Source organism: Ambystoma mexicanum, chromosome 3q (genome assembly GCF_040938575.1).
Source record: "Ambystoma mexicanum isolate Mex_15411 chromosome 3q, UKY_AmexF1_1, whole genome shotgun sequence".
NCBI lineage: Eukaryota > Metazoa > Chordata > Amphibia > Caudata > Ambystomatidae > Ambystoma > Ambystoma mexicanum.
Genome location: NC_090926.1, coordinates 1,041,283,981 through 1,041,307,779, shown reverse-complemented (window position 1 = coordinate 1,041,307,779; position 23,799 = coordinate 1,041,283,981). Strand labels below are relative to the sequence as shown.

At 47.7% G+C, this 23,799-nt stretch overlaps 1 protein-coding gene across 2 annotated transcripts in view; it reads right to left on the bottom strand.

The window, feature by feature from the left end:
- Nucleotides 1-23,799, bottom strand: part of CYTH1 (cytohesin 1) — a 914,859-nt gene that overhangs the window by 778,785 nt on the left and 112,275 nt on the right. Inside the window, exon 1 of one of the 2 annotated variants that reach the window (XM_069655235.1) lies at nt 19,538-20,059. The exons of the other annotated variant lie outside the window; for it this stretch is intronic. Coding sequence (XP_069511336.1) covers nt 19,538-19,610 — 73 coding nt within the window. The 5' untranslated portion in view covers nt 19,611-20,059. Of the gene's footprint in view, nt 1-19,537; nt 20,060-23,799 lie in introns of those variants that run through there. 2 annotated transcript variants of the gene reach the window in all.

Below are 23,799 nucleotides of genomic sequence, written 5' to 3'. Positions count from 1 at the left end.
AAAGTGTTTAACCTTACAGGGTTGGGGGTATGGATAGCACCTCTATAAGCATTTATATTTTTGAAGATTGATTATGGAATCCTGACAGACTGCCTTAGTATTTTTAAAGCTCTGTTTCACTCAGTCTAGTAATTCTCATCCTATAGCCTGCTACTATTCCACTGGGATTGAAGCCTCCCTATCAAGCATCCACGTAGCACATACCTTTGCTTAGTTGCTATTCTCCTTAGCCAATTACCTAATTCTACAAGTTTCAGGTTTACCACATTGGGTTTGTATCCAAAGTATGGTTTCCTAATCTGTGCTGCATAGCCGGCATAAGTCAGAAAGTGACCAATTCCCATTTGCCGCCTCACAGGACCTACCAAATCCCTTGAGATGTCCATCTTCATACAACTGCCCAATGTTATCAGGTGTCAAATTCACCATGGATGCACCCTTCAGGAAAGGAAGGTTCTGTTTTTTATAAGTCTGCTGCCCCATACGGCCAATTACGTCCTTTACATGACTAGGTGGTTTGCGCCACACAGTGTGCATCCAGACCTGCAGGTTTGTACTAATTAAGGCAATCCATCTGATCTCTAGTCTACATTGGGATATTCCTCAAGTGAACAAGTGAACAGGAGCAATCATTACCCTTACCAGCTCAGTGATCTGATCCTGTGCAACCTCTACAAACCAGGGAATCACTTGTTGCAGCTGTACGCCTCTGAAATATAGCATAAAGTCCTGGAGCTTGTATCCACCCTGGCCACAAGGGCGTTGCAAAGTTTCAATCAGAATTGTCCTGCTCCTCCACCCCAGTGTAAACAAAACAGCAGGGAACAAAGATCTGGATATCTTCAAAGTCATAAAGAAATACAATGCTCTGTGGAGTGATATTTTAGAGAGTGCCAAACTAACTAAAATGATTTTGTTTTTTCAAACCATTACAATAAACGTAACATTTCCTCATTTGCTTGGACCGCTTGGTGACTTAAAAAAATATCCAGATATCGGAGAGGTACTGCAATTGGCAACAGATGCCATCCAGAATTCCACATCCGATCCCAGACAACAGGTACATGATAGATTTTGACAAATTCATCTGAAGTTCCGAAATCAATTCAAACTCCTCTAGCATCTCTTTGAATCGCTTACCAAGATCATGGACATATAAAAAGGTGTACATGGCTGTTATCTGCCACTCTGAACGCATTCCCCCTGCAAACCTGGATCTAAATAAGCATGCCAACAGCTACTCGACCGATGAAAGTTTCAGATGTGACCAAGATAATGTTCTATTGGTGCCGATTCTAATTACAGGAGACTGGTATAGCAACATTAACCATCTGATGAATGTTATTCCCAGCCCAAACCCTTCAGAACCACCATGTAATACATATCCAAACCGTCTAATGATGGTCCTCTGACATGAAATGGTCTATTGGCAAAAATAAGCTGCAGATATATACTGCATGGTGTTTCTATCAGACCAGTCTAGGCATGAAGACTGCTAGTATCTTACTGAGTATCTTATTGTCTATGTGGAGCAAGGACAGGGGTTGGTAATGGAATGAGCTATGATCCAATCTTTATCAGACATAGGGAGTAGCATAAAAGTCACCTCCTTATAAATAGCCAATAATCTGGAAACAGTGCTTCCTATGTTTTGTACATTTCTGCCTGGAGGTCATCTTAGCATATTCCAGGCACACACCTTTTTGATAGCCTGTTTGACTTCTTCTACAGGTAGTGGGGGGTGCCCAACGCTTCTCTGGTCCTTCTGCGTCAATTATTTTAGAATGCAAGCTTTGTCCAACATATCCTGAGCCATTGTGGATTGAGTCTAGGCTGTTGTGTATATGGAGCTCTCCAAACACCTCAAAAGATCTGTTTATTTCCACTTACCCATACACCAACTCCCCTACTATGTTTGCATCACCAGGATTGACCCTCCATCCATATCTCTATTCAAAAAACTAAAAAGCTCCCCACTTTTTCATTCTCATTGTGCTGCCAGGAGCGGCATGCTTTAAATCGTATATCCCCAACCTATCATTAGCCTCTAGACGATCCTTCCTTCAAACCAATGAAATCCCCCCTGTCTCCTTTACCATTTCAGCTAGCAATTGTCTATGCACCCCATAGCGAAACAGACACGCATTGAGCCCCAATGGTCACTTTAAATGCTTCCTGTAGCATTGCTTACCGATCCACAAACCACCTTCAATATTATAACCTCTCTTGAGAGAGCCCGCTGCCAAGATGGTGTTGTTGCTGTGAGCTCCGGGCTGGATCCACGAGAGGGGAGGCTGATCCTCAACCTACCAGGCCCCAACTGAGCACAGAAGCGGGTGAGAGTTCACTCGTCGGCCCAAAAGGCGTTTGCCCGAATTTTAAGACAAATGCAGCTGTAGAAGTGCCGAAAACCAAGAGGAGCTGACACTGCGTGAGGAGCCGACACTGCGTGAGGAGGCCTTGGTGCGCGGCTCTCTGTTGGAAACCCGCAAGTGCCTGTGCGCATCCCAGGGTGCGAATGTTGGCTGGCAAAGACAATCTGCAAATTATTGTGGAGGAGGGACCACACCGAGGGACGAAGTGCTGCCCTCGTGGATCCTGAGGCCACCCCCTCCCCACCAACTGCGGCGCAATGCGGCGGCTCAATGCAGGAAGCAGACCGGGCCGTAACATTGGGGGAGGAGAGAAGAGTGCCGCCTGCGACCCGTCGGGAGCCCAGGTAAGGCGGGCTGGTGCCCTCGGTGGGAGATGCGTGAGCCGGAGGCAGAATAAGTGTGGTCCGGGTCCGGGAGATAGCCAAGACTGTCCCTGCAGCGGGGAGGACAGAGGAGCTGAAGGGTGCCTATGTGCAACCACAGGCGGGTGGAGGCATTGCGGCCCTCCCTGGTCAGCCCCTCCCCACCTGAAACACTGCCAGCCCCCACCCCGAGGGAGACTTGAATCAGTACAGCGCGTAGCCAGCGCAACCACGCTATCCTCTGCAAGACCGCCAGCAGCTAAATACCGTTCCCCAAACCGGTGCCTCAGTAACTATCAAGAGTGTGGGGGCCAGCCTCAGGACCTGCAGCCCGGAGGCCTGCTGCGCACAGTAGAAGACCTACATTTGGGGCCACGCTACCGAGGCTGTGGCATTTCACCAGTCCCATGCGCTACCCCAGCCACATTGATTGGGGTCTAAGGAGTCCTTAAGAGTCACCAAACAGCGCAATCAGTACAGGAAGGCTGCTGATCCTCTAAACTTCCCCGACCTCCTAGATAAATCCCTACAAGTTACAGAGTTCCTGATAACACCAAGAGGGGGAGATACCACTGACACAAAGGGGTGCCTAGTGGGGGAACACAACAAACCAGGGCACTAACTGTGGGATTGCGAACCTGAAGCGTTCCATTACCAACAGGAACCAGGGTATTCCATGATCAGCAAGAACTGGCGAACAGAACGGGAGCCTTTAATAAGGCATCGTGACAACAGTAAGCTACGGCTTCAGGGGGTGCTTGGTTGCTCCTGACTGCCACCACATCAGGAACGGGGTGCACAAACCCATAACAGGGCTGACAATCCATAAGTAACCAGTAATACACCTGTGAGGGAGCCGGGAACAACACAGGATCTACTGACTGCAATCCCACCCAAGCCCTGCAACTGCCCATGGTAGGCCCCAGGGCAGCACAGTAATTGGGCCAGAGGTCAATTAAAGAACAGTCTCAGTTTAAAGCTATATGGCGAAAGGAAACAAGCAGCAGTCCCACTTACCATTTACCCAAAAGGAGGGGCTAAATAAAAGAAGTGATAAATTGACAGCGCCCCAGGTAACCCCCCACAATGTCGTCCACAGCACCTCAAAAGGCAGAGACTGCCGGCACGAGTGCGAGCAACTCACCATCGGAATTGAGCCTGGTGCTAGCGGAAAAGAGGTCTGGCTTTGCCGCCATCAACACAAAACTGGATGGTTGATACCCGGATTAGTGCGCTCGAGGACACCAGCAATGCAAGAAAATAGGAAATTGAGGCGAGAGGTCAAATCCATAAGGGACAATAACAAAGACTTGGAGGCAAGGTCAAGAAGAAATATCAGAGTGGTAGGGGTCCCGGAATCCATAACGCAAAAAAACAGAGAAACTCATCACAGCAGTGCTGCAGGGCCCTCCCTTCTCCTCCCAGTTTCAGGTGGAGAGGGCCCATCGGGTGTCGCAGGTCATTCGAAGACCAGGTCAGAACCCTCGCCCGATGATTGCGCGTATCCTGAATTACCAGGACAGAGACACCATACTGCGTAGAGCAAGGGAACTCGGAGACCTCACCTATGAGAACGCTAGAATATCTTTCTTTCTGGACTTCACCCCAGCGGTACAAAAGGCCGGCCTGTCCTTCCTTGCAGCGAAAAGAACGCTTCGAGATCGAGAGATAACATATTCGATGTAATAACCCTCCAGATTAAGGATCCAACATAATGGCCAGACACACTTCTTTAGCGACCCCGGAGCAGTACATGGCTTCCTGGAATCTCTACCAAAGTGATTGGCTAGAATCTCAACATATACCCTTCGAATGGACTGTCAAAGCGGCCCCAGTCTTTTGGGCTCCTGATTCTATGCTGTTTAACATGCAAGGGCCGAAGAACTGTTGACAATGGGCCACCCCCCAGTGGGTCTTGATAACTCTTTGCATACTATGTAATGAATAAGTCCGGCTGAACCTATACGAATGGTTGATTATGTCAGGTCCTCCCCTCTAGGTCCAAACGGTAAAGTCACTTGGGTAGTGGTGTCCAGTGCCCCAGAGCCATTGCTCATTGTTATGTGGTTGTTTGGGGATTCTGGGAGGGTGGTTTCAGTCACTGCATGTTGTGGGTGGGCAGTGTGGGTTGGGGGGTGGATAAAGGACTGTTCAGGGTTGAAGACTGGGGAGGATGAGCAGTACATGGAGTTTTTGGTTTTGTTGACTCATAATAGTTGTACCTCGTGGAAGTGGCCAAGAGTCAGATCTCTAGCAGGGTGGAGGGGCGAGGGAGAGTCGCCCAGTCTAATGCCCTCACCCCAGCCACGGCACAAAGTCATTAGCTGGAACGTGCAAGGGCTCAACAACCCACGCAAAGCATTGCAATACTGCAAGCGGCATAGGGCAAAAATCGTCATGCTGCAAGAAACCCACCTTAAGGGAGGGGGGAACGCAAGCTGGGGAAACTGCAAATGCTAAACACATCATTTTCTACCTACTCACCAGGTGTAATGACTCTAGTGCACAAGTCACTGGGGTTCCGCACTAGTGACACAATCATTGACCCACAAGGGAGGTATGTTATTGTTTCTGGATGCTGGGGCACCACTATGATCACACTTGTCAACATTTACGGGCCCAACGTTGACTGCCCAGAGTTCTTTCAAACGCTGGTGAGGCTAGAACCCTCTGACCACGCCCCGGTGCTGTGGTCACTGCGTGTGGACTTGGCACCGCCTCACCCCCACTGGAGGTTCAAACTTGCGTCTTTGGGGGACTTGGTATTTAGAAGTGAAATTCACGGTCTGATTAAGAACTACTTTAGGGAGAACGTGGGCACTGTTACTGGGAAGGGCACTTTGTGGGAGGCGTTCAAGGTGGTCCTTCGCGGCAGGTGCCTGTCCCTAGAACTTGGGGTGTTAAAACAAATAAGGAGGCAGTTAAACGAAACCATACTCCTAATTAAAAAGGTGTGAAAGAGATGTGGACAAGGGAGATACACCGTGCTCCCTAGCCAAACTAAGGGAGGAACTGGACCGCTTTGGCACCCTAGCAGAGAAGGAGGTCAAATACCTAGCCCAACCAGAGTAATGGCCCGTAGATACGATGAGGAGGGCAGACCGGGCAGACTCCTAGCTGCAATGGTGAGTTATGAGAGAGGTCACAGGGAAATAACAGTGATTAGGGGGGGGGGGGGTTATTAGTGGTGAACCCAAGTTAGATAGCAGATGCTTTTCGACAATTCTATGAGTCTTTGTACACCTCACGAGGAACGCTGCCGAAAGCAGTCCTAGGAGGACTACATCAGAGAGGCTGCCCTCACAAAAATCAGCGGCGAGGCGGCAGACATCCTGGCAACACCAGTCACAGTTGACGAAATCCTGAGGGCGATACGGTCCCTACCCTCCTCTAAGGCCCCGGGCACAGATGGGATGACCGCAGAATTTTACAAAGAGTGGGGCCCTGAAATAGCCAAGCACATGTTTGCTGTCTGGGAAATGGAGCTTATGGTAAGGCACCCCCCCTCCACGATGTGCGAGGCAGTGATTACACTGATCCTCAAGCTGGGCAAGGATACCCTTGAATGTTCATCATACCACCCCATATGTTTACTGAACCTTGACATGAAAATTTGCCAAGGTGCTAGCTGACAGACTGCTGCCTCATGTCCCCCATATTATCCATATGGATCAACCAGGGATTATCCCTGGGAGGTTGACATCCCTAAACCTCGGAAGACTGTTTGCCATACTAGCCCAGATAGACCGCGATATATAAGCAGCAGCAGTACTGTTGGAATAGCATGGGCATAGGGGCCTGGCGATGGGGGAGGGGCTCAAGGGAACGGTTATCCTTGTATGCTGATGATGCGATTATGTATTTCAAAGATCTTGCAGTTAACCTAGCTCTGCTAACTGAAGAAGTTGAAAAGTTTGGGGAGGTTTTGGGTCTCCGAATCAGTAAGACTAAATCCTCCCTGTTTCCCCTTAATGAGAACACAGTCAGACCTCCACACACCCAAGGGTACGGCTGGTAACTGCGAGTGGTTACATACCTGCAGGTAAAAGTGAGCAGGGATGCTAGAACGCTAGTAGAGAACAATCACAATAAATACCTACAAGTATTAAAGTCCAGTGTTGAAAGACCAGTGGGTTGTCCCTCTCCCTCATGGGTAGAATAGCAATTGCCAAAATGTTAGTAGTGCCTAAAATTCTTTACTTATTTCAGAATGTCCCGGTCTGGCCGGGGGGGGGCTTCTTCTGGGAGGTGTGCTCCCTGCTGATCAAGCTCGCCTGGCATCCTAAGAGCCCATGCATAAGTTGAGAGACAAACTCAGCCATGGAAGGGTGGGAGAATTGGGGCAGCAGATGTTGAGCTTAGCGGCACAACTGTACTTCACAAAATTCGTGATGCGGGGAGCCCAGGTGACTCCTCATGTACGCATCGAGCGTGGCTTGATGCACCCATACTGCCTACAAGGACTGATGATATATGGCACTCCATGGGACAGGTGTAGATTTGACCTGGTTGCATGCACTCTGCACGCCTAGAAGAGAGCCCTTAAAAGGCTCAGAGTTGGCCGCCCGTTTGATCCGGGCATCTCCCCATGCGATATAGAAATCCTGGCTCCAACCTGCGATAAGGCCATTATTCATGACTGGGGGGCGAGGGGGGAATCAATCGTTTAGAAGATATGTACCCTGAGGGGATGTTCATCTCACAGGAATTGTTTTTGGAAAAGATGGGAAGAGGCTTCCAAAGCACACTGCAATACTTTAGAATGAAAGAGGTGTTTAGAGAATGGTCCCTGATGTTCCCCGAAATACCACGTACCACACTGTTGCTCCGATATATTAGGAACTCTCACGGGTGTAGAGAGCAGGTATCGACACTATATAAGCTGCTCCAGGCTGATGCACCACTGAAGTGTAAGAGGAAATGGGAGGAGGACTCAGGGGTGGACTTCACAGACAAGCAATGGGCGACGATATGCGGCACGACACACAAGGGTGCCTTTAACTCTCGGCTGCAGCAGATACAAATCAAGACACTGCATAGAGCATATAGCTCCCAGGCACGCACAAGATCGGCCAATTGCCCAAGATGTAATGTGAGTCGGGCCGACCTGGTACACATGCTTTGGGCCTCTGTTAAGATACGCCCCTTATGGGAGGGAGTGGCTGAAATCTTGCCCGAGATGATAAGGCAAAAGGTACCGAGCGATCTGTTATGCTGCATGTTTGGGGGGCTCCCCGGGCTAGCTAAACAATACCGCAAGCTACTCTCCACCAGCATGATAGTAGCAAGATGGTGTGTTTTGATTAAATGGACAAGCGCACACCACCCTGGGGTGAACACGTGGATGAAAGACAACTTGGTTGAGTGACATGGACATAGAATATGCGAACCTGTGCGGGATGCAAAACAGGCCCAATAACATCTGGTACCCTCTCACCGCATACCTATTAACCAGGGAAGAAACCCCAGACTGACCCCAACGGCAGGTCTGGGTATGCCTTACCCTACGCCGGTTGCCTCCCCTCAGGTAGGAGAGGCGGTAACCTCTGAGACTGTCAAGCTCATCTGTTTGTACCGCTATTCCTCAATTATATGCAGTATGTACATGTCTCCTAAGGGAATGACTGTTGAACCCATTGCTGGATTTGTAAATGCTGAAACACTACTTACTTGGAATCAAATGTACTTTATATTGAACATGCTTGGTCACTGTAAATGAGATGCAAACCACTCAAAGAAATACAAAAAATAAAAAAACCTCTTGTTGACATTGAAAAGGACTAGCAGAAGAGTTGCCCATTTCACTTGCAAAACCACTTTTATGCTCAGACTCAATGAAGTAAGTTCCCTGTACCAAGAACACTTGCTAGTCTTCAGCTGCGCTATGACCATATTCAATGACGCTTAACGACACCAACATTCCACAACTACAGTAATGCATCATCCACTATCCCCCCTGACCGGAAAACAATTCTCTTGCCACAATGTGATAGAAGCTCAGTCTTTATTCTGCAAGTCCTGTAGTTCCAACAAATAACATTAACTCCACCCATGCAGCACCAACATCCCCAACCACTGTTGCATCACTGTGAGGAAGATCTCCACTACAGTGAATTTGACTTCAAACCTTCAGATTAGACAAGAGAAACTAGAAAAGCCCCTCTTCGCCCACTCTAGGTAGGACATCTGTGCAGGAAAACTCAGTAAGAGACTGTGTGTGGGTAGGCAGAAATAAACAGGGAGCACCGAAGTGTATGTGTATGTGGGCTGTAGATGGCGCAAGGTGCCCGCTTTAGAAGGTGCTTGTGGTTGCAGAACAACCAGCACTCTCAAGCTCACCATGCCACAGCACTCGTATGTCCTCAGCAGTGGCCTGGGCCTGCCGCTCTCTGCTCCGTAGCTCTAGATACTCATCTTTTGCCACTCCGGGTGCCCACACTGTTCAGATGATGGAACTAACAGTCAACAGCCCTTCATTCTGTGGTGGCGTGGTGGAACCTAGTGATGGTCCCTCATACTGGTTCTTTCCAAAATTGATTTATTAGATAAGGTTCTACAAAATGTAGACAAATGGATGTAAACGGGCTAAAAGAAGGGAACCAATGGCCTCCCACCTAGATCTGCAGTATCTGGTCTTCGCTGTTTAGTGACGGATAGTTGCTCCTATGTCAGAATGATAGTTGCCTTTTCTAACAAAATGGATACAAAATGGTCAATTGTGTTGTTTTTTTTTACTAATCACCCACCCCCATCTGTCACCTGCTTTACTGTCCCATATTTGATTTTCCACTCATTCCTTTTTTCAATGTTCTTTCCTCTTCTCCAGTGTCCTTTCTCTCACCCCACTTACAATAGGTGTATCTGCAGTTCGTCAAGAAATTGTTCATCAGTGTCAGCCTGGCAATATGGGCCATCTGGCTCTGCGAGAAGGTCATTCAGGTTTACACTGTTTTCAGAGTCGCTGGGCCCCAAGAGAATAACTGCTGGTCAGACTTCACCACAAAGTCCATATTTAAGGTTGCATTTATTACTCAAGGAAATTGGGAGATGGAGGAAAGAGTTAAAAAGGCGGATAACAAGAAAGTATTTATGTGGACATTGATAATCCCTCAGATTCAATGTTGGTTTACATTTACTTATTCTTTTTTTCCTATACATGGCAATGCATTCAAATAAAAAAGTGTGAAACCATGAATAGAGTTCAAAAGCTTTATTATTTTTTATTTTATTTTTATTTTGTGTTAATTGACCTAGGAACTCCGACTTGTTCCAGCATGCACCATCTATTTACTTTCCCAATCGTCTTGGTCGTGTTTTGCCTTTTGCAGTCACTCCTGGTCACTTGGCCTACTCCTCAGTGCTCCCTCTCTACAGTGGTGAGTGTATGTGAACCTCCCTGAGTTCCTACTGCTTCTGTCTCCTGGTCAATTTACTCGTCATGATCTCCTTAGCAGAACATTCTGCAGCTTCTTCCCGTGGTCACAGATAGCATTCAACCTTCACTTCTAGCTCCTTGCTCTTACCCCCCAATGCCATCCCTCCTGCAGTTCTGGTGCAATGCTCATTGTGTCCTTGCTGCTTTACTGGCTCATTATCAAACCTCTGCCGATGCTCCACTGCTTGGTTTGCCTTCCCAGACATTTGCGATGCCCCTTGCCTCTCCTGCACTGCAGCTCCGCCAGGACTTCCTCTTTGATGGCCATCCTCTCACTGGTTTCTTACACCTTATCCAGTGCTTGAGGCCGCAACAGAGGACTATAGGTAGTGACGCAAGAATTGCTATTGTGTGTTGATCAACATATTCCAGAGAGCACTTCACCACAAAGTTGTTGGAGCACTTTTCCATCAGTACTTTTTCATGGTAGAAAGATGGAACGGCTGCATTTGTTCACTCTTTCAGGCCACCAAAAAACTGACAGATGGCACAGTTATGTTTTATTTAATGTAATAGACTAAAAACATAACACAAATGCCAAATTGTCTCAAGGAGATGCAATCCGATGTATGCCTTTTTCTTAAGAGGCACTTCTATAGTTGAACACAAAATGCTAGGTTGAAGCAATAACAAGGTCAATTTCAGTCTTTGGATGATGCCAACAGAAATGCAGTGGCAGGTTATTGAGCACAAACCTCCTGTTCAAACTTGATAGTAAGCAAGACAGACTCAAAAGGTAATTAATACTCTGGTCAAGGTGTGGGATAAGGGTCCCAGTTCACAGTGGGCTTAGCATAAACCCGTACAATTAATTAAGATGTTTTTTTTTAAACCTACCCTACCTCTTCAAGCAGAGTATTCTGAAAGGGGTTTTCTTGGGTGGAGATATCAGTTTAAGTATTGACTCTGGGGAGGACAGATTCTGTGACAAGGTCGGGTCAACTGAAATAGCCTGTATAGCATGATAAAAATACTGGAAAAGTTCAATCTAAACAAGATCTGCTAAGCAAACCATGCCTGAAAGTATTGCCCGTTTTCTCACCCGGCCCTAGCTTACTTAAACAGATTATTGGCTCATGTGCACAATGTAGCGTTGAACAAGACCCAGTAATAGCATGGTAATCTCTTATTCTCCAACTAGGCATGAGGTAGAGCAATCCCAAAAAGAAGCATAATTCCTAACTTTTAAGTTGAAAACAAGATCATGGAATAGCCAAGAGCCGAAAATAATAGAATATTTTGTCTGCCAGTTATGATGTTGTTTTCAGAGAATAGTAACAGTAACACCTTTAAATCTGTAAGAAAGGAGAAGTTGTAACCTAAGTGGAAAAATGCCAAATATTTTAATATAATCTGGCATGTTTTACTGGTTCCATTATTTCTAAACATTCCCGTGTTTGGCAAATTAGGGAATTGAATCATGCGTGGGGAAATTATTTTCCGAGCATAACACTGCTGTCTACAGGTGGAGGAGCAGCGGTTAGTCATTGGCGTTAATTCACCAAAATCAAAGCAGTAGCAGACATTTTATTACACAATCCTTGCCCACTGAACGATCTTCTAGGAAATCGCATTTCATGATTTTTGACACCGATAATAGCACAGAATAATATGCTAGTAAAAGAACAAGTTACTTATCAACTGGTAACGTTCTTTTGACTGGATGTTCCTCCAACGTATTCAACATCTTTGACATGTGATGTCCACAGCTGTGCTGCTTTAGAAATTTTTTCGGCAGAGGGTGTCCTGCGTCGGGTTGATGTCCCTCAAAGGCCTCAGTCGAGGGTGACGTCACAGATGTTATAAATAGGACGCACGGCGCACTTAGCCACAGTTTATGTTTTTTCCTCCATAACGTGTAACATGCTCGTACACAACGACTGCTTGACTGCACCTAGCCTTGCGGGAACGCAAGCTGCAATATCATAGGAAATTCTTCAGAGGGGCATGCTGGGAGGGCGATGTGGAATATGTTGGAGGAACATCCAGTCGAAAGAATATTACCAGTTGGTAAGTAACTTGTTCTTCGAATGGATTGCGTCTTCCAACATATTCCACATCTTTGACAAACTCCCAAAGCAGTATCCGTGAATGGAGGAGGCAGAAGAATTTAGAATACCCAATCAGATGGCAGAATAAAGCACCGTTTTACCAAAGGCCATATCGTGACCATGAAGCGTATCCAGAGAGGAATTCTTGACAAAGATGTGGATGGAAGACCACATTGCTGCATCACAAACATTCCTAATAGATATAGCCACACCCCTAGTGGAGTGAGCTCTCAATCCCTCCGGAGGGTCCTTGCCCACCAATCTCTAACATTCAGTAATGGTGAGGATAATCCACCTGGACAAGGTCTGTTTAGTAACAGCCTGACCCAATCGGTGTCCAGTGTATCCCACAAAAAGCTGGTTGTCCACTCTGACCCTGGATATCCTAGACATATAAAAGCTCAACGCTCTCCTAGGGTCCAACCTATGAAGCCTCTCCTCTTCCTTACCAGGATGAAGGGGAGGATAGAAAGCAGAAAGTAGCACTTTCTTGCTCAGATGAAACTCAGACACTACCTTAGGTAGGAAAGACTGACGTACCCAGAGTACAACCCTATCCTTGTGGAACACAGTAAAGGGTGGCTTAGTTGAAAGTGCCTGCAATTCACTCACTCTGCGAGCAGATGTAACTGCAACCAAGAAAACCGTCTCAAAGGACAAGAGTGCAGTGGTTCAAAAGGAGCACCCATGAGGAATTTCAAGACCAAATTCAGATCCCAAATCGGCACCTGAAACGGGGACGGCGGAAATACATTTGTGAGCCCTATTAGAAATTGTGAAATCAAAGGAATCTTAAAATAAGAACATTCTTCAGACGAGCACTTGAAAATAGACAGCGCCACCAGCTAACCCTTAATGGTACCCCCTATGGGCCAAAGAAGGCAAGAAAGAAAGAACCACAGGAATGGAACACTGAAAAGGATAGACATCGTTTCCTCTGCACGAGTCGCAAAACCTACGCCAACAGCAACGGTAAAGGGATATGGTTGCCGGCTGCCTAGCCGAAAGCAACACCTCATCAGATCATCTGGGAGGTCCCAATCCTTATATCTCAACCTTTCAGAAACCAAGTGTGAAGGTTGAGAGTATTGACCTCTGGATGGAGAACCCGACACACCCCTCCCCACCCCCCTAAGCAAGAGAACATCCTCTGTGGGGAAGACGGCGTGGAATGACGGGGACCGGAGGAAACGCCTACAGAAGTGGGAATGACCAATCCACAACAAATGCGTCTCCTAAGGCTCCTCTCGGAGGAAATTCCCTTGAGCAAAATCTCTCGCACTTCCAGTTGTGACTTCTTGAAATTTATGGAGAAGCCCAGCCTGTGAAGGGAGCGTCAGGTGAGGCTGAGATGATCCATGGCTTGTTCGGGAGAATGCGCTCGGATCAGCCAGTCCTCCAGGTAGGGGTATACATGAACCCCCCCCTCTCCTGAGATACGCTGCCACCACCACCACCATTAGCTTGGTGAAGACCCTCGGGCGGAGGTCAATCCGAATGGCAGGACATGAAACAAAGTGTGAGTTGACAGCCACAAACCTCAGGTATTTTCTGTGCTTTGGCAGTATCGGCACATGAAAATAAGCATCCTGTAGGTCCAGAGACACCAACCAATCCTCAAGTCGAATGGCCTGAATTGACCTGAGAAAGTGACCATCTTGAACTTATCCTTCCTGAGGAACTTGTTCAACCAACGCAAGTCCAAGATGGGTCTCAGTCCCCCGTCTTTCTTTGGAATAAAAAAATATGGGGAATACCATCCCTTGTTCCTCTCCGCCACAGGCACTAGTTCTATAGCGCTTTCTCCAGCAGGGTCAAGATTTCCTGCACAAGGAGCGGATCTGGAAGCTTCAAAGAGATTCCCCGGTGGATTGTTGTCAGGCTGCTTTAGGAAGGGGAGGCAGTAGCCGTGGGCTATTGTATCCAGAACCCACGCATCCAAAGTAATCATTCGCCATTCTTCGAGATGCTGAGACAGTTTGCTCCATATCGGCGCAAAATGGAACATGTCCTCATAGCTGTTTCGGAGCGGCCGTGGCAGCGCCTGAAGGCAAAGAGGCAGTTGCCTGAGCAGCTTTGGCCCCTCTGTTTCCCCGTTCACCATGGGTACATTTTTTGGTGGCCCCTTTGATTAGTGTCTCCTCTCGTTCTACCAAAAGAGGAGTAGTAACAAAAAGGACCCCCCCTCCAATGTTGTCCCCTAGGACGAAAAATTGGAGGTTGATGCACAGCTGCACCCAAAGATTTAACAGCAGCTTTGGAGGTCTGCAACCTCTCAAGGTTCTCGACAGCCTCGCTGCCAAACAAATGAGAGCCATCAAAGGACATGTTCAGAAGACAGGCTTGCACATCCGGAGCAAACCCTTACTTCCGCAATCCACGCAAAACTGCGTATCACGGTGCTCGCATCCATGACCGGCTAACACTATCAGCTGTGTCCAACCCAGACTGAAGGGAGTCACACATGGCATCCTTGCCATCCTGCACAAGAGCAAGGAAATCATCGCTTTCTTCCCCCTCTGGAATATGCTCAGCCGCTAGGGAGACTCAATTTCACAGAGTGTGTGAAAACCTTGCCAAGGCACAAGTGGAGTTGGCCGACTTGGTGTCCGGTCGAAGGTACGACTGCAAAGGGTCGAATGACCTTTTGATCGAAAGTAAAAGGATGGAAAAAAAGAAGATCGATTATTTTTTTATTTATTTATATATTTGTTCCGTTTAGCATGTAAAAAAAGTTTTATAAAAAGAAAACAGGGGCTTAGTGGGGAACCCCCCCATAAAAAAGTGGTCCTTTTACTGTAAAAAAAAAAAGCATTCAAGCCTTTTGTTTTCGAAACTTTGACCTAGAACCGGCCGACTTCAGTGCCATACTCCCGCAGAAAATACCTTACGTGCCCAACCATCAAAATGCTTGTCGTCCCTATCAGGAGGATGGTAGGGTACGCTGCCTGCCTTGAGGTGGCCGTAGTCGCCTGAACCACCAAACTCTCGGGAGTGGGGTGAGTGGATAGGTTGCTGGGGTCGCTACTCGATGGGCGGTACTTCTTAGTTAATGACTTGTTGACCGCCGGAAGAGCCTCCGGGGTCTGCCAAGTAGCCGCTGCCACCCTTTTTTTGCAATGCCGAATGAAAAGGCAACACTGGGTCAGTAGACGGACCCTGATACAAAATATCACTCAGGTCATCCTGATCAAATGCAACCGGAGGACCAGACCACTCGAGTACCAAGGGCCTCCACCGGCAAATTCTGGCCAAACTTCCCCTAAGGCGTTGAGGGCGCAGAGGGCTTTGGCATCAACACCGGCGCCGAATGCTGGATCGAAGGCAAAGCTCTGACTGCCGCACTCGACAGACACTGCGCCAACGCCGACCTCGAGCCCTTTCCAGATTTGTGCGGTTTCGCTGGGGATGAAGACCGAGACCTGAATCTGGCACATCTCTGGCGATCCACCGGAGCCTTGTCCGAACGGGACCTCGACAGTTCCCGATGTTTATCGCGCCGAGTGCCCAGGCCCGAAGGCGCACGAGCATCGTACCAAGACCGTTCCCTGCCGGCTTCTTCCGAAGGCGCGGACGGAACTGTGCCCTGTGATTGAAAAATCGCCAGCATTTGCTCCCTGAATGCCTCCCATTCCTCAGGAGTCGAGGATTTAGTGGGACAAGCCACGTTCCTCGCAGAGCCATCATCCGACGAGGACGGGAAGGCGACCGGTGATGCCGCTTCTGGGAGTGCCGAGACGAAGATGAGGAGTCGCAGGACACACTCCGCGATCGAGATCCCCGGGACTCCTTCCGACAAGGAGAGTCACCCCTCGAATTGGCGGTGGAAAGACCCATAGCTTTCCGGGATTTACGAGGTTTAGAAAACCGACCTCCCTGTAGCTTCCCCTTACGCTCCCGCAAGGCCTTGGCAGTCAATGACTGGCACTTCGAGTAGTCATCGGTATTGTGACTTTCGTCCAGTCACCACAAGCAAATGCGGTGCGTGTCCATAATTGACATTTTGGACTTACAGTCTCGGCATGTCTTAAACCCAGACTGCAGAATCGGTGGGGTAGAAGATGAGGACATTTTCTTAGAATAAGATCACACGAGGCGCGCCGAGTTCTCGAAGCAAACACGTTTGCAGAAAAAATTGAACAGAACCTATGGGCGCCGTCCGTCTCATTTATAACATCCAGTGACGTTAACCTCGACGGAGGCCTTCGAGGGACATCGACCCGACTCCACCGACGCAGGACGCCCTCTGCTGGAAAAATGCCTGAAGCAGCACAGCTGTGGACATCACATGTCAAAGATGTGGAATACATTGGAGCACACAATCCATTCGAACAATATTTATTGAAAAGGGGTGTGCAACTGGATGACAAATATTGTTCAAGTGAGCCAGCAACTCGAGCTAAATCCAGCGCATACTTTAAATGATCAGTAGTAAGTCATCAAATCACTGTGGTTGCAAATAAATCTATAGTGATAAGCAGCAAGATCAGAGCAGCAAATTAAATTCCAAAGTTTTGATCCAGACTGAAATCTCAATCTTCTGTTTTCACACTTTACAGTATTTAGTCAGCTCTCCTTGGAAATCGTTTTGGTCCAATATTGCATTTGTTTGCAGAATGTTTCGCCATATCTGACAAATAAACAAACAATTGGGATATCAACTCATTTGGCCAAGATCAATGAGTTTTAGTAAAATGACCTCTGATTCCAAAGCCATGGTCCAAAGCCACTCTGTCCCTGACCCTCCCCAAAATGCAAATCCATCTTATCAAACGTATCCAAAACAAGGTTAGTAGCATAATTGTGTATCTAAAAACTGGAGATAATTTTACTGTTGCCCCTCCAACACCACTTGCTTCCCCTCAAACAACAAATCGCCTTCAGAATCCTATGGATCATACATCAAACCTTCTGGAAGAAGGGTCTCTCAGACCTTCAACAACAAATTAGGCACTACAACCCTGCCAGGCAACCAAGATATAATGACTCTGAAACTTACACCCAGGACCTTTGGGAAGTAAATGACAAGGAGCAGAGCAGAATCCTTGAACATGCTGGAGCTATGTTGTGGGAACACCTCCCCTTGGGCTCAGAGGATTCCTGAAGACCTGGCTCTTCAAATAACATTTCACCACCCACGATGAAAGCAGGCACACCCAGATCTCTACTCTCCCTTGTGAGGCTGCAATGTACCCACTCCCCGGTTCTATGCCCATGGTCTCTCTCAATATTCAAAACGTTGCTGTTCTGCATGAGCCGTGTGTGGTGGGACATATGGCTTTCAGGCAGCTTTCTATCCCCATTTTCCACACTGGCTGCTGGCCAGTTAGTTGCTATACTTCCACATCCACTTGCTCTTGTGTGGAGAGCTCTATCTGTTATGGCTGGTCCAGGTACCATCTACAATGACAACTACCTTCACAGCCCTTAGACAGACAGGTTGGTCTCTGCCTTCTGATGACCACTCAGCCTCTCATAACCAGCATGTGCAGCCCCCATGATGTTCAGCATGACCGGATGATGAGAACTCCCCTGCATTTTCTGGAGACTTGGAAAACTTGCAAATGTTCCCAAAACACCTCTTCTGGTCTCCTTCGTTGCACATTGTCTCTTCCCTTTACATCCCCATGCTCCTTCCCTTCTGTTATGTGGGCAGTGGGGCTGTGGTGGGAAGGTGGAGATTGATCTATGGACTGGGGATGGGGGCAGACGGGTGGGAGGGAATAGTGTGCCCTGTGAGGATTAAATGGGTTATGCTTGGTTAGGGGGTGGGGGATGCTATGCCTGTATGCAGATTGGCAAGGAAGGAGGGATATGCACAAGGTTTGGGTAGAGTAACTGTTGTGAAAAATGTCTGTGGTTGGATAAACACTGAGAATATGCCTGCAGAATGATTGGACTGTAGAGATGTGAATGTGGGGAGTTTGATGGAAGATGAGGCAGATGTGGCCAGGGGTAAAGGTTTTAAATCGCAAGCTACTAGACATGAAGAGTGACTTTCCACCCCAGTTCAACATGCACGCAGCACGTCATTTCTTAGTCACCAAGACTCACGAATGGCGAGAGCCGAGTGTAAATGCAGAGGACTGTTTTGGCAACTAGAAAATCATGGATAAGGCTATTTCCTTGGGGCGGGGGGGGGCAAGGGAGGAGTTGGATAGCTGAGCCATGCACTGTCCATACATTTATGTTTGTAAATGACCACCCAGACGGATTAGCAATATTTCTAAGTCTGTCTGAGATCACAATGGCTAGTCATGTCTGATAGTCTCCAACTGGCATTATACAGGTCACAAAGTTTGACACCGACCACTTGACATTGGCCGGTGATAGGAGTGATAATTTACTCTTGGCAAGTAAGAAATTATGTGCTGTGTGCAAGTAGAGAACTAGTAATCATGCCAGGGAGAGAGTCACCATGTCTTGCAACTTGAACATTGTCCCCCTAGGACTAATTCCCTGTCTTAATAATTGACAGCTTTCCACTCCATGAGACTTTGCATGTTCTCCCCCTTATGTATGTTGCCACAGGTGGGGGAGACTCTGTGGGTGAAGTTCAGGAGGTGCTGTACAATGTCCGACACAGACCACCCAAGTCATGCAGGGACACTGTGATACAAGTCATGTCCAGTGGCAGTTTGTACAGAGTGCTCTTCATTCATTACTCATTCCTCCACATTTCTAAATTGTCACATGCTGTTCTACTATTTAGGTTCAATGTTCTGCTGCGTGCGTTTGTCACCTTTCTTTCTACTGTAGGGTGAAGTCTGCTCCCCACGTATGCTCCTGGACAGCCATTTCTCTCTACAGTTGACTTGCACTGCCAGGTATACTTAAATCGGTCTTATACGATACCTGCTGCCCAGTATGTTGCTATCGAATTCCTGTGTACATGCAGAGTCTAAGCTGTGCCTGATAGTTAACTCTGACGTTTGCAGAAGTGAGCCCAGCCCTGCTACTTCAATACAGCTACAGCGTAGCTGTGCCATCAATATACTTTTGGAAGGGATTGACTGGAGTCTAGAGATGTGCTTGTGCAGATTCTGTTATTCTAGCCCAGCAGTAGAATTGCTTGTCATTCAGTCGGGGTAGAAAGGCAGTTGCAGGGGTAGGGAAAACTCGTGTGTAGGAGATTATGTCTGGGTGGGGTGCCAGGGAGAATATATGGGAAGGTTCTGTGGGAGTGGACGATGTAGGGGAAAAATAGGTGAGTTGGTTGGAGCAGATGGTGTATAAGATATAAGAGATGGGGTATTGGAAGGAAGCAGGGGTGCACTGTAAAGCAGAAGGGCTGGGGAAAAGAAAACCACTTACCTGCTTTTGCACGGAGTGAGGCTAAAAGAAAGGCTTGAAAGCTGGAAGCACACAACTCACTCACTGTTCCCATCGTGGGTCCGACCGATCACTTTGTACTAATCAAAAGAACAGCAACTTCCAAATAGAGATGCCTCGGACCGTGGTATCCAAGTCTAGAGGTGAACTCCTCCCGCAACTTCCAAATAGAGATGACTCAGACCGTGGTATCAAGTCTAGAGGTGAGCTCCTCCCGCAACTTCCAAATAGAGATGCCTCCGACCGTGGTATTCAAGTCTAGAGGTGAACTCCCACAAAGTGCGTCAGACAAGATGCTGGGATTCCAGTCTAGAGATATACACCCCCTGCTGAGGGCCCTTTCTTAAAAGAGTTATATGCCTCCCAAGTCCCTTCGTAGGCCTGAGTGGCAGAATCACTAAAGGAACCTTTTCAACAACCCCTCGGGTATGGCCCTCCCTCACTAAAACGCAACTGTGATGAGGATAACCATGCCCTTTCTGGTATTCTCAATTTATCAAATACCTCTGGGGTCTCCAATGCTGCCCAGCTGGTTCTTGGTAGTTGCAAGCCAACCGTGGAGGTCTCCAGGAATGTCCCAGGCCCACCACTAGTACTGCCAAGCCCACCTTTAGGATTGCCAGGTTTCCTGGCCAGGCTGTGTCATTGTCCCAAGTCTGCCTCTGGTATCGCAGGGTGTGCTGGGCCGGTCTCTGGAAACTTTAGTGTGGGTTAACAACTGGGGTCTGCCAGGATGCCAGAATCTCTTTCTGGGGTATTCATAGAGCCTAGGTCTGCCATCAGGGATCTCCGCTCCAACCAAAGCCACGGATTCAAGCATAGACTGATGCAGAATTGCCAATTCGCTCTTGCAGATGGACTGGGGCTACTGCCAGAGTCTGGCACAGACCGACTCCCAGACACGGAAACCCACGCATCACGGCCAGCCAATCCTCTCTCACTGCTGCAAAACACCAAGCCCGTTGTATGCCAGCTGTGAAGGCAGGCCCCTCTCCACAGCAGGGGCAATGACATCTGCAGGTCCTGTCTCTACAAAGTCATTCACCGGAACCAACTTGGCACATAAATTTACTTGCAGAAAATCCTAATGTTATCGCCTATAGTTCACTCTACAATTAACAGAGATATGAACGGCTCTTAAATAACAGTGCTCTGTTGCATAGCAACGAAGAGTGAGGACGAGACGTTATATGAAAATACAGGGACAGAGATAGATGGGGGAGGGTGGTCGAGCAAATTCAATCACCTAAAAGGCTAAAACAACCAAATGTTCTACAACGTGAGTGCGAGCTGGGGTGGGGGTAGGAAAGGCTGCATCACTAAGTGCAAGAAGAAAAGGTAAAATAAGGAGTGTAAATGGCCCACTAGGGAGCACAACTGAAAAACCAACAAACTCGGAGGCTCAGAGGGTGGGAGGTGCTGATCTATGTGGTGTGCATTGGGTGTAGTAGAGAAGCAATCACCTGAAAAATTGACTACAACTAAAAGCATGCAGGAAATCCTGTACAATGGAATGTGGGAGAGAAAAAGACATATCCTGGGAAGGGTGCACACTGACACCTGGCGTATGGGAGAATGCACCATGTGGGTTGGAGGGTCAGGAGTAGCAACAGCAATGAATCACCTGGAGAGTCATTGTTAACGCTCACATGATGGCATACTGCTCACTCATGGACTGTGAGGGAAGGTTACCTTCTGGAGTAAGTCTGTGTTTTAGAGAGTTACAGGTGCATGTTCCCGTAATGTTAAGGGTGTTACCATGCACTCTGCAGACTCTGGCACAAAGGGAAGGACAAACAGTCTATGGCCACACTCATCTTTCAAATTAAGAAATTGAAAGAGCATTATGTGGGGTACTCTGGTCAAGCTACAGGATTGAGCCAATCTTTGTTATTCCCGTTTTCTTACCTTGCTCTCAGTGCATACAACCCTGACCAACCGCGGTCAGTAACACTTTTCATTCCACCTTGGATTTTTGTTACTAGTGCAGAATTGCTCTCCCTACCATCCAATTCCATTTTCGTCTCTGTTGAGATGTGGCAGTGCCACATATGAAGAAGGGAGGGGCAGCTTTACATAGATCAGATATGATGGGGACATGCAGAGAGCACCTTCATCCTGGGTCTACCCTTTGTTCTATAGTGCCACGTCAGTAAAGGTGTTTAGAATGGGGCATACCTAGAAGCGGGACAACGAAATGGAGGAGCCTACTTGTCAGTTCTTGGGTAAAAGGGCTGACTTACAGAATGCACATATTGGCTACTACAATGAGATAGTTCAGATGTTGGAATCTTCAGTGCTAGGCTGTGCAAAGTGCTTTATGCAACTGACAACCACATTAAAAAAGAGCAGGCCGTGCGTTGCTTTTTTTGGATGGTCCGTCCAATTGTCTAGTCACATTTCTCCTCAGAAATGATCCGAAATGAGGTAAGTCAGCATTCACCCATGTGCCTGTGTACACTTGGCTGGACTAGATTTTCCTGCCTCCCCCTTCCGACTAGTCCCTTTACCACACCCCTGAATACTAAGGACAAATTGCCAACTTTGGAACCAAAGTATTTCTAAGCATGGCATACCAAGTTAGATCCATGTTATACTTTTGTTCTGCCAAATGTTTAGAAACAAACAGTGGACAATTATATTGTGCTGTATAAAAGCAAAAGTAGAGAGAAATGGGGGATAGATATAGCCTAGGGACAAGCTGGCCTAAGCAGAGCAAGCTTCGCTCACATAGAGGCTGTGTATTGTTCAGTCAGGGTTAATGGAACATTGTGATGCTTCCCTACATAGGCAGGCGCACTGCAAGCTTCCTTCACACGCATAAAACATACCGCACAGTCCGTGACTTCTTTACTTGAGACCATGTTAGTGCCAGTGTAAAGAAAAGGCAGGAAATATGCAGACTGAGTGGGCCAGTAATAAGTGAGCAAGGGCAAAGCTTGAGACTATGAAGAACACTCCTCTCACACACAGGCAATCAAAAGGACCGATCACTGCCATCTCTTGCATTATTTTGTGGCTTTTGGAAACTAGCTCAAACTATGCAAGCTAGTGTGATGCTCATTCTAGAAATCTGATCAAATTGTCTAAACTTGCCGATTTATTGATGGACGCGGCAGCTCGTATCCGGCTCCAAACACCCAATCCCCTCTCCCCCGCCCAGGAACAATTCACACTTTATGGCCTGACAGAATCTGCCCATCTCTGGAAGGACAAGCCCCTTAAATCCGATAAACACTGCAGACCGGCTTTCGGACGTGGTCCATTCTTCGATTGCGTTTCCCGGGGCACTCCGTTTTAGCTCTGCTACTTCTCATTTCATCGACATCCCTTTGAAAAAACCATGTAGGGCCCCAGTCATCTTTGGAAACTGAAGTTACAGAACTGCTTCAACAAGCGATGAAAGGTAGCCGGGGAAGGGTTCGTTTATGGCCGGTGGCTTTGTGCACGTGTGACAGATATGCGGCGTGTGGGAGAGACTTGGATAGATTTCTGCCATTCGATGCCCTGATGGACAAAAGTACCAGCAGGCCACTGACCAGAGCATCTGTCCAAGTTAAAGTGCAGTTTGATACGGCCCCTCAATCTACCAACCAACATGCTGAGGAAAGGGAAATGAGGGCCTGGGTTTTTTCTAATCTCAGACATGTTCTTTTTCTGAACCAAAATGCATGCCTCCCATAATCCTTAGCACTCCCTTCATGGCAATGAGTGGAGTCCCCAGACGGAGCCTCTTCACAAATCTGCCAATGACCATAAACGTGTTGCACATGCGGAGGCCAGTGGTAGAAGCACAGTGAGGAGGTCAGCTGTTTTGCCAGATTACAAGTTTGTTATGCCCTATGATGGGATCGTGCATAGCCAGATCGGGGGCGCCTTGGCAGTGCTGCGTATGTGTCGGAGTTTTGGAATACTAGGAGATGTTCTGACTGGGGTACTTTGGTATAGCTGCGTGTGGGTCCCACCGTTGGACTGCTAGGAATGATGGTTATTTACTCCGACCCGGGATGGCATCCTAAAATTCCCTACCCTTTTCTCCATTACTAATCCACTCCTCCGACCTGACACTACAACCAAAAAATTTCTCCAGGGCAACACCTCGGGTCTTTCAGTTTGCCCATCAACATTAATTGATAAAGCGCATCTCTTTACTACTAAAACAGCCCCCAACAGTGATGAACGCAGATCGAGAGCGCTGTAGTATATTGGACCTTGGGAAGCTTTTTATCGGATTGGGGGGGGGT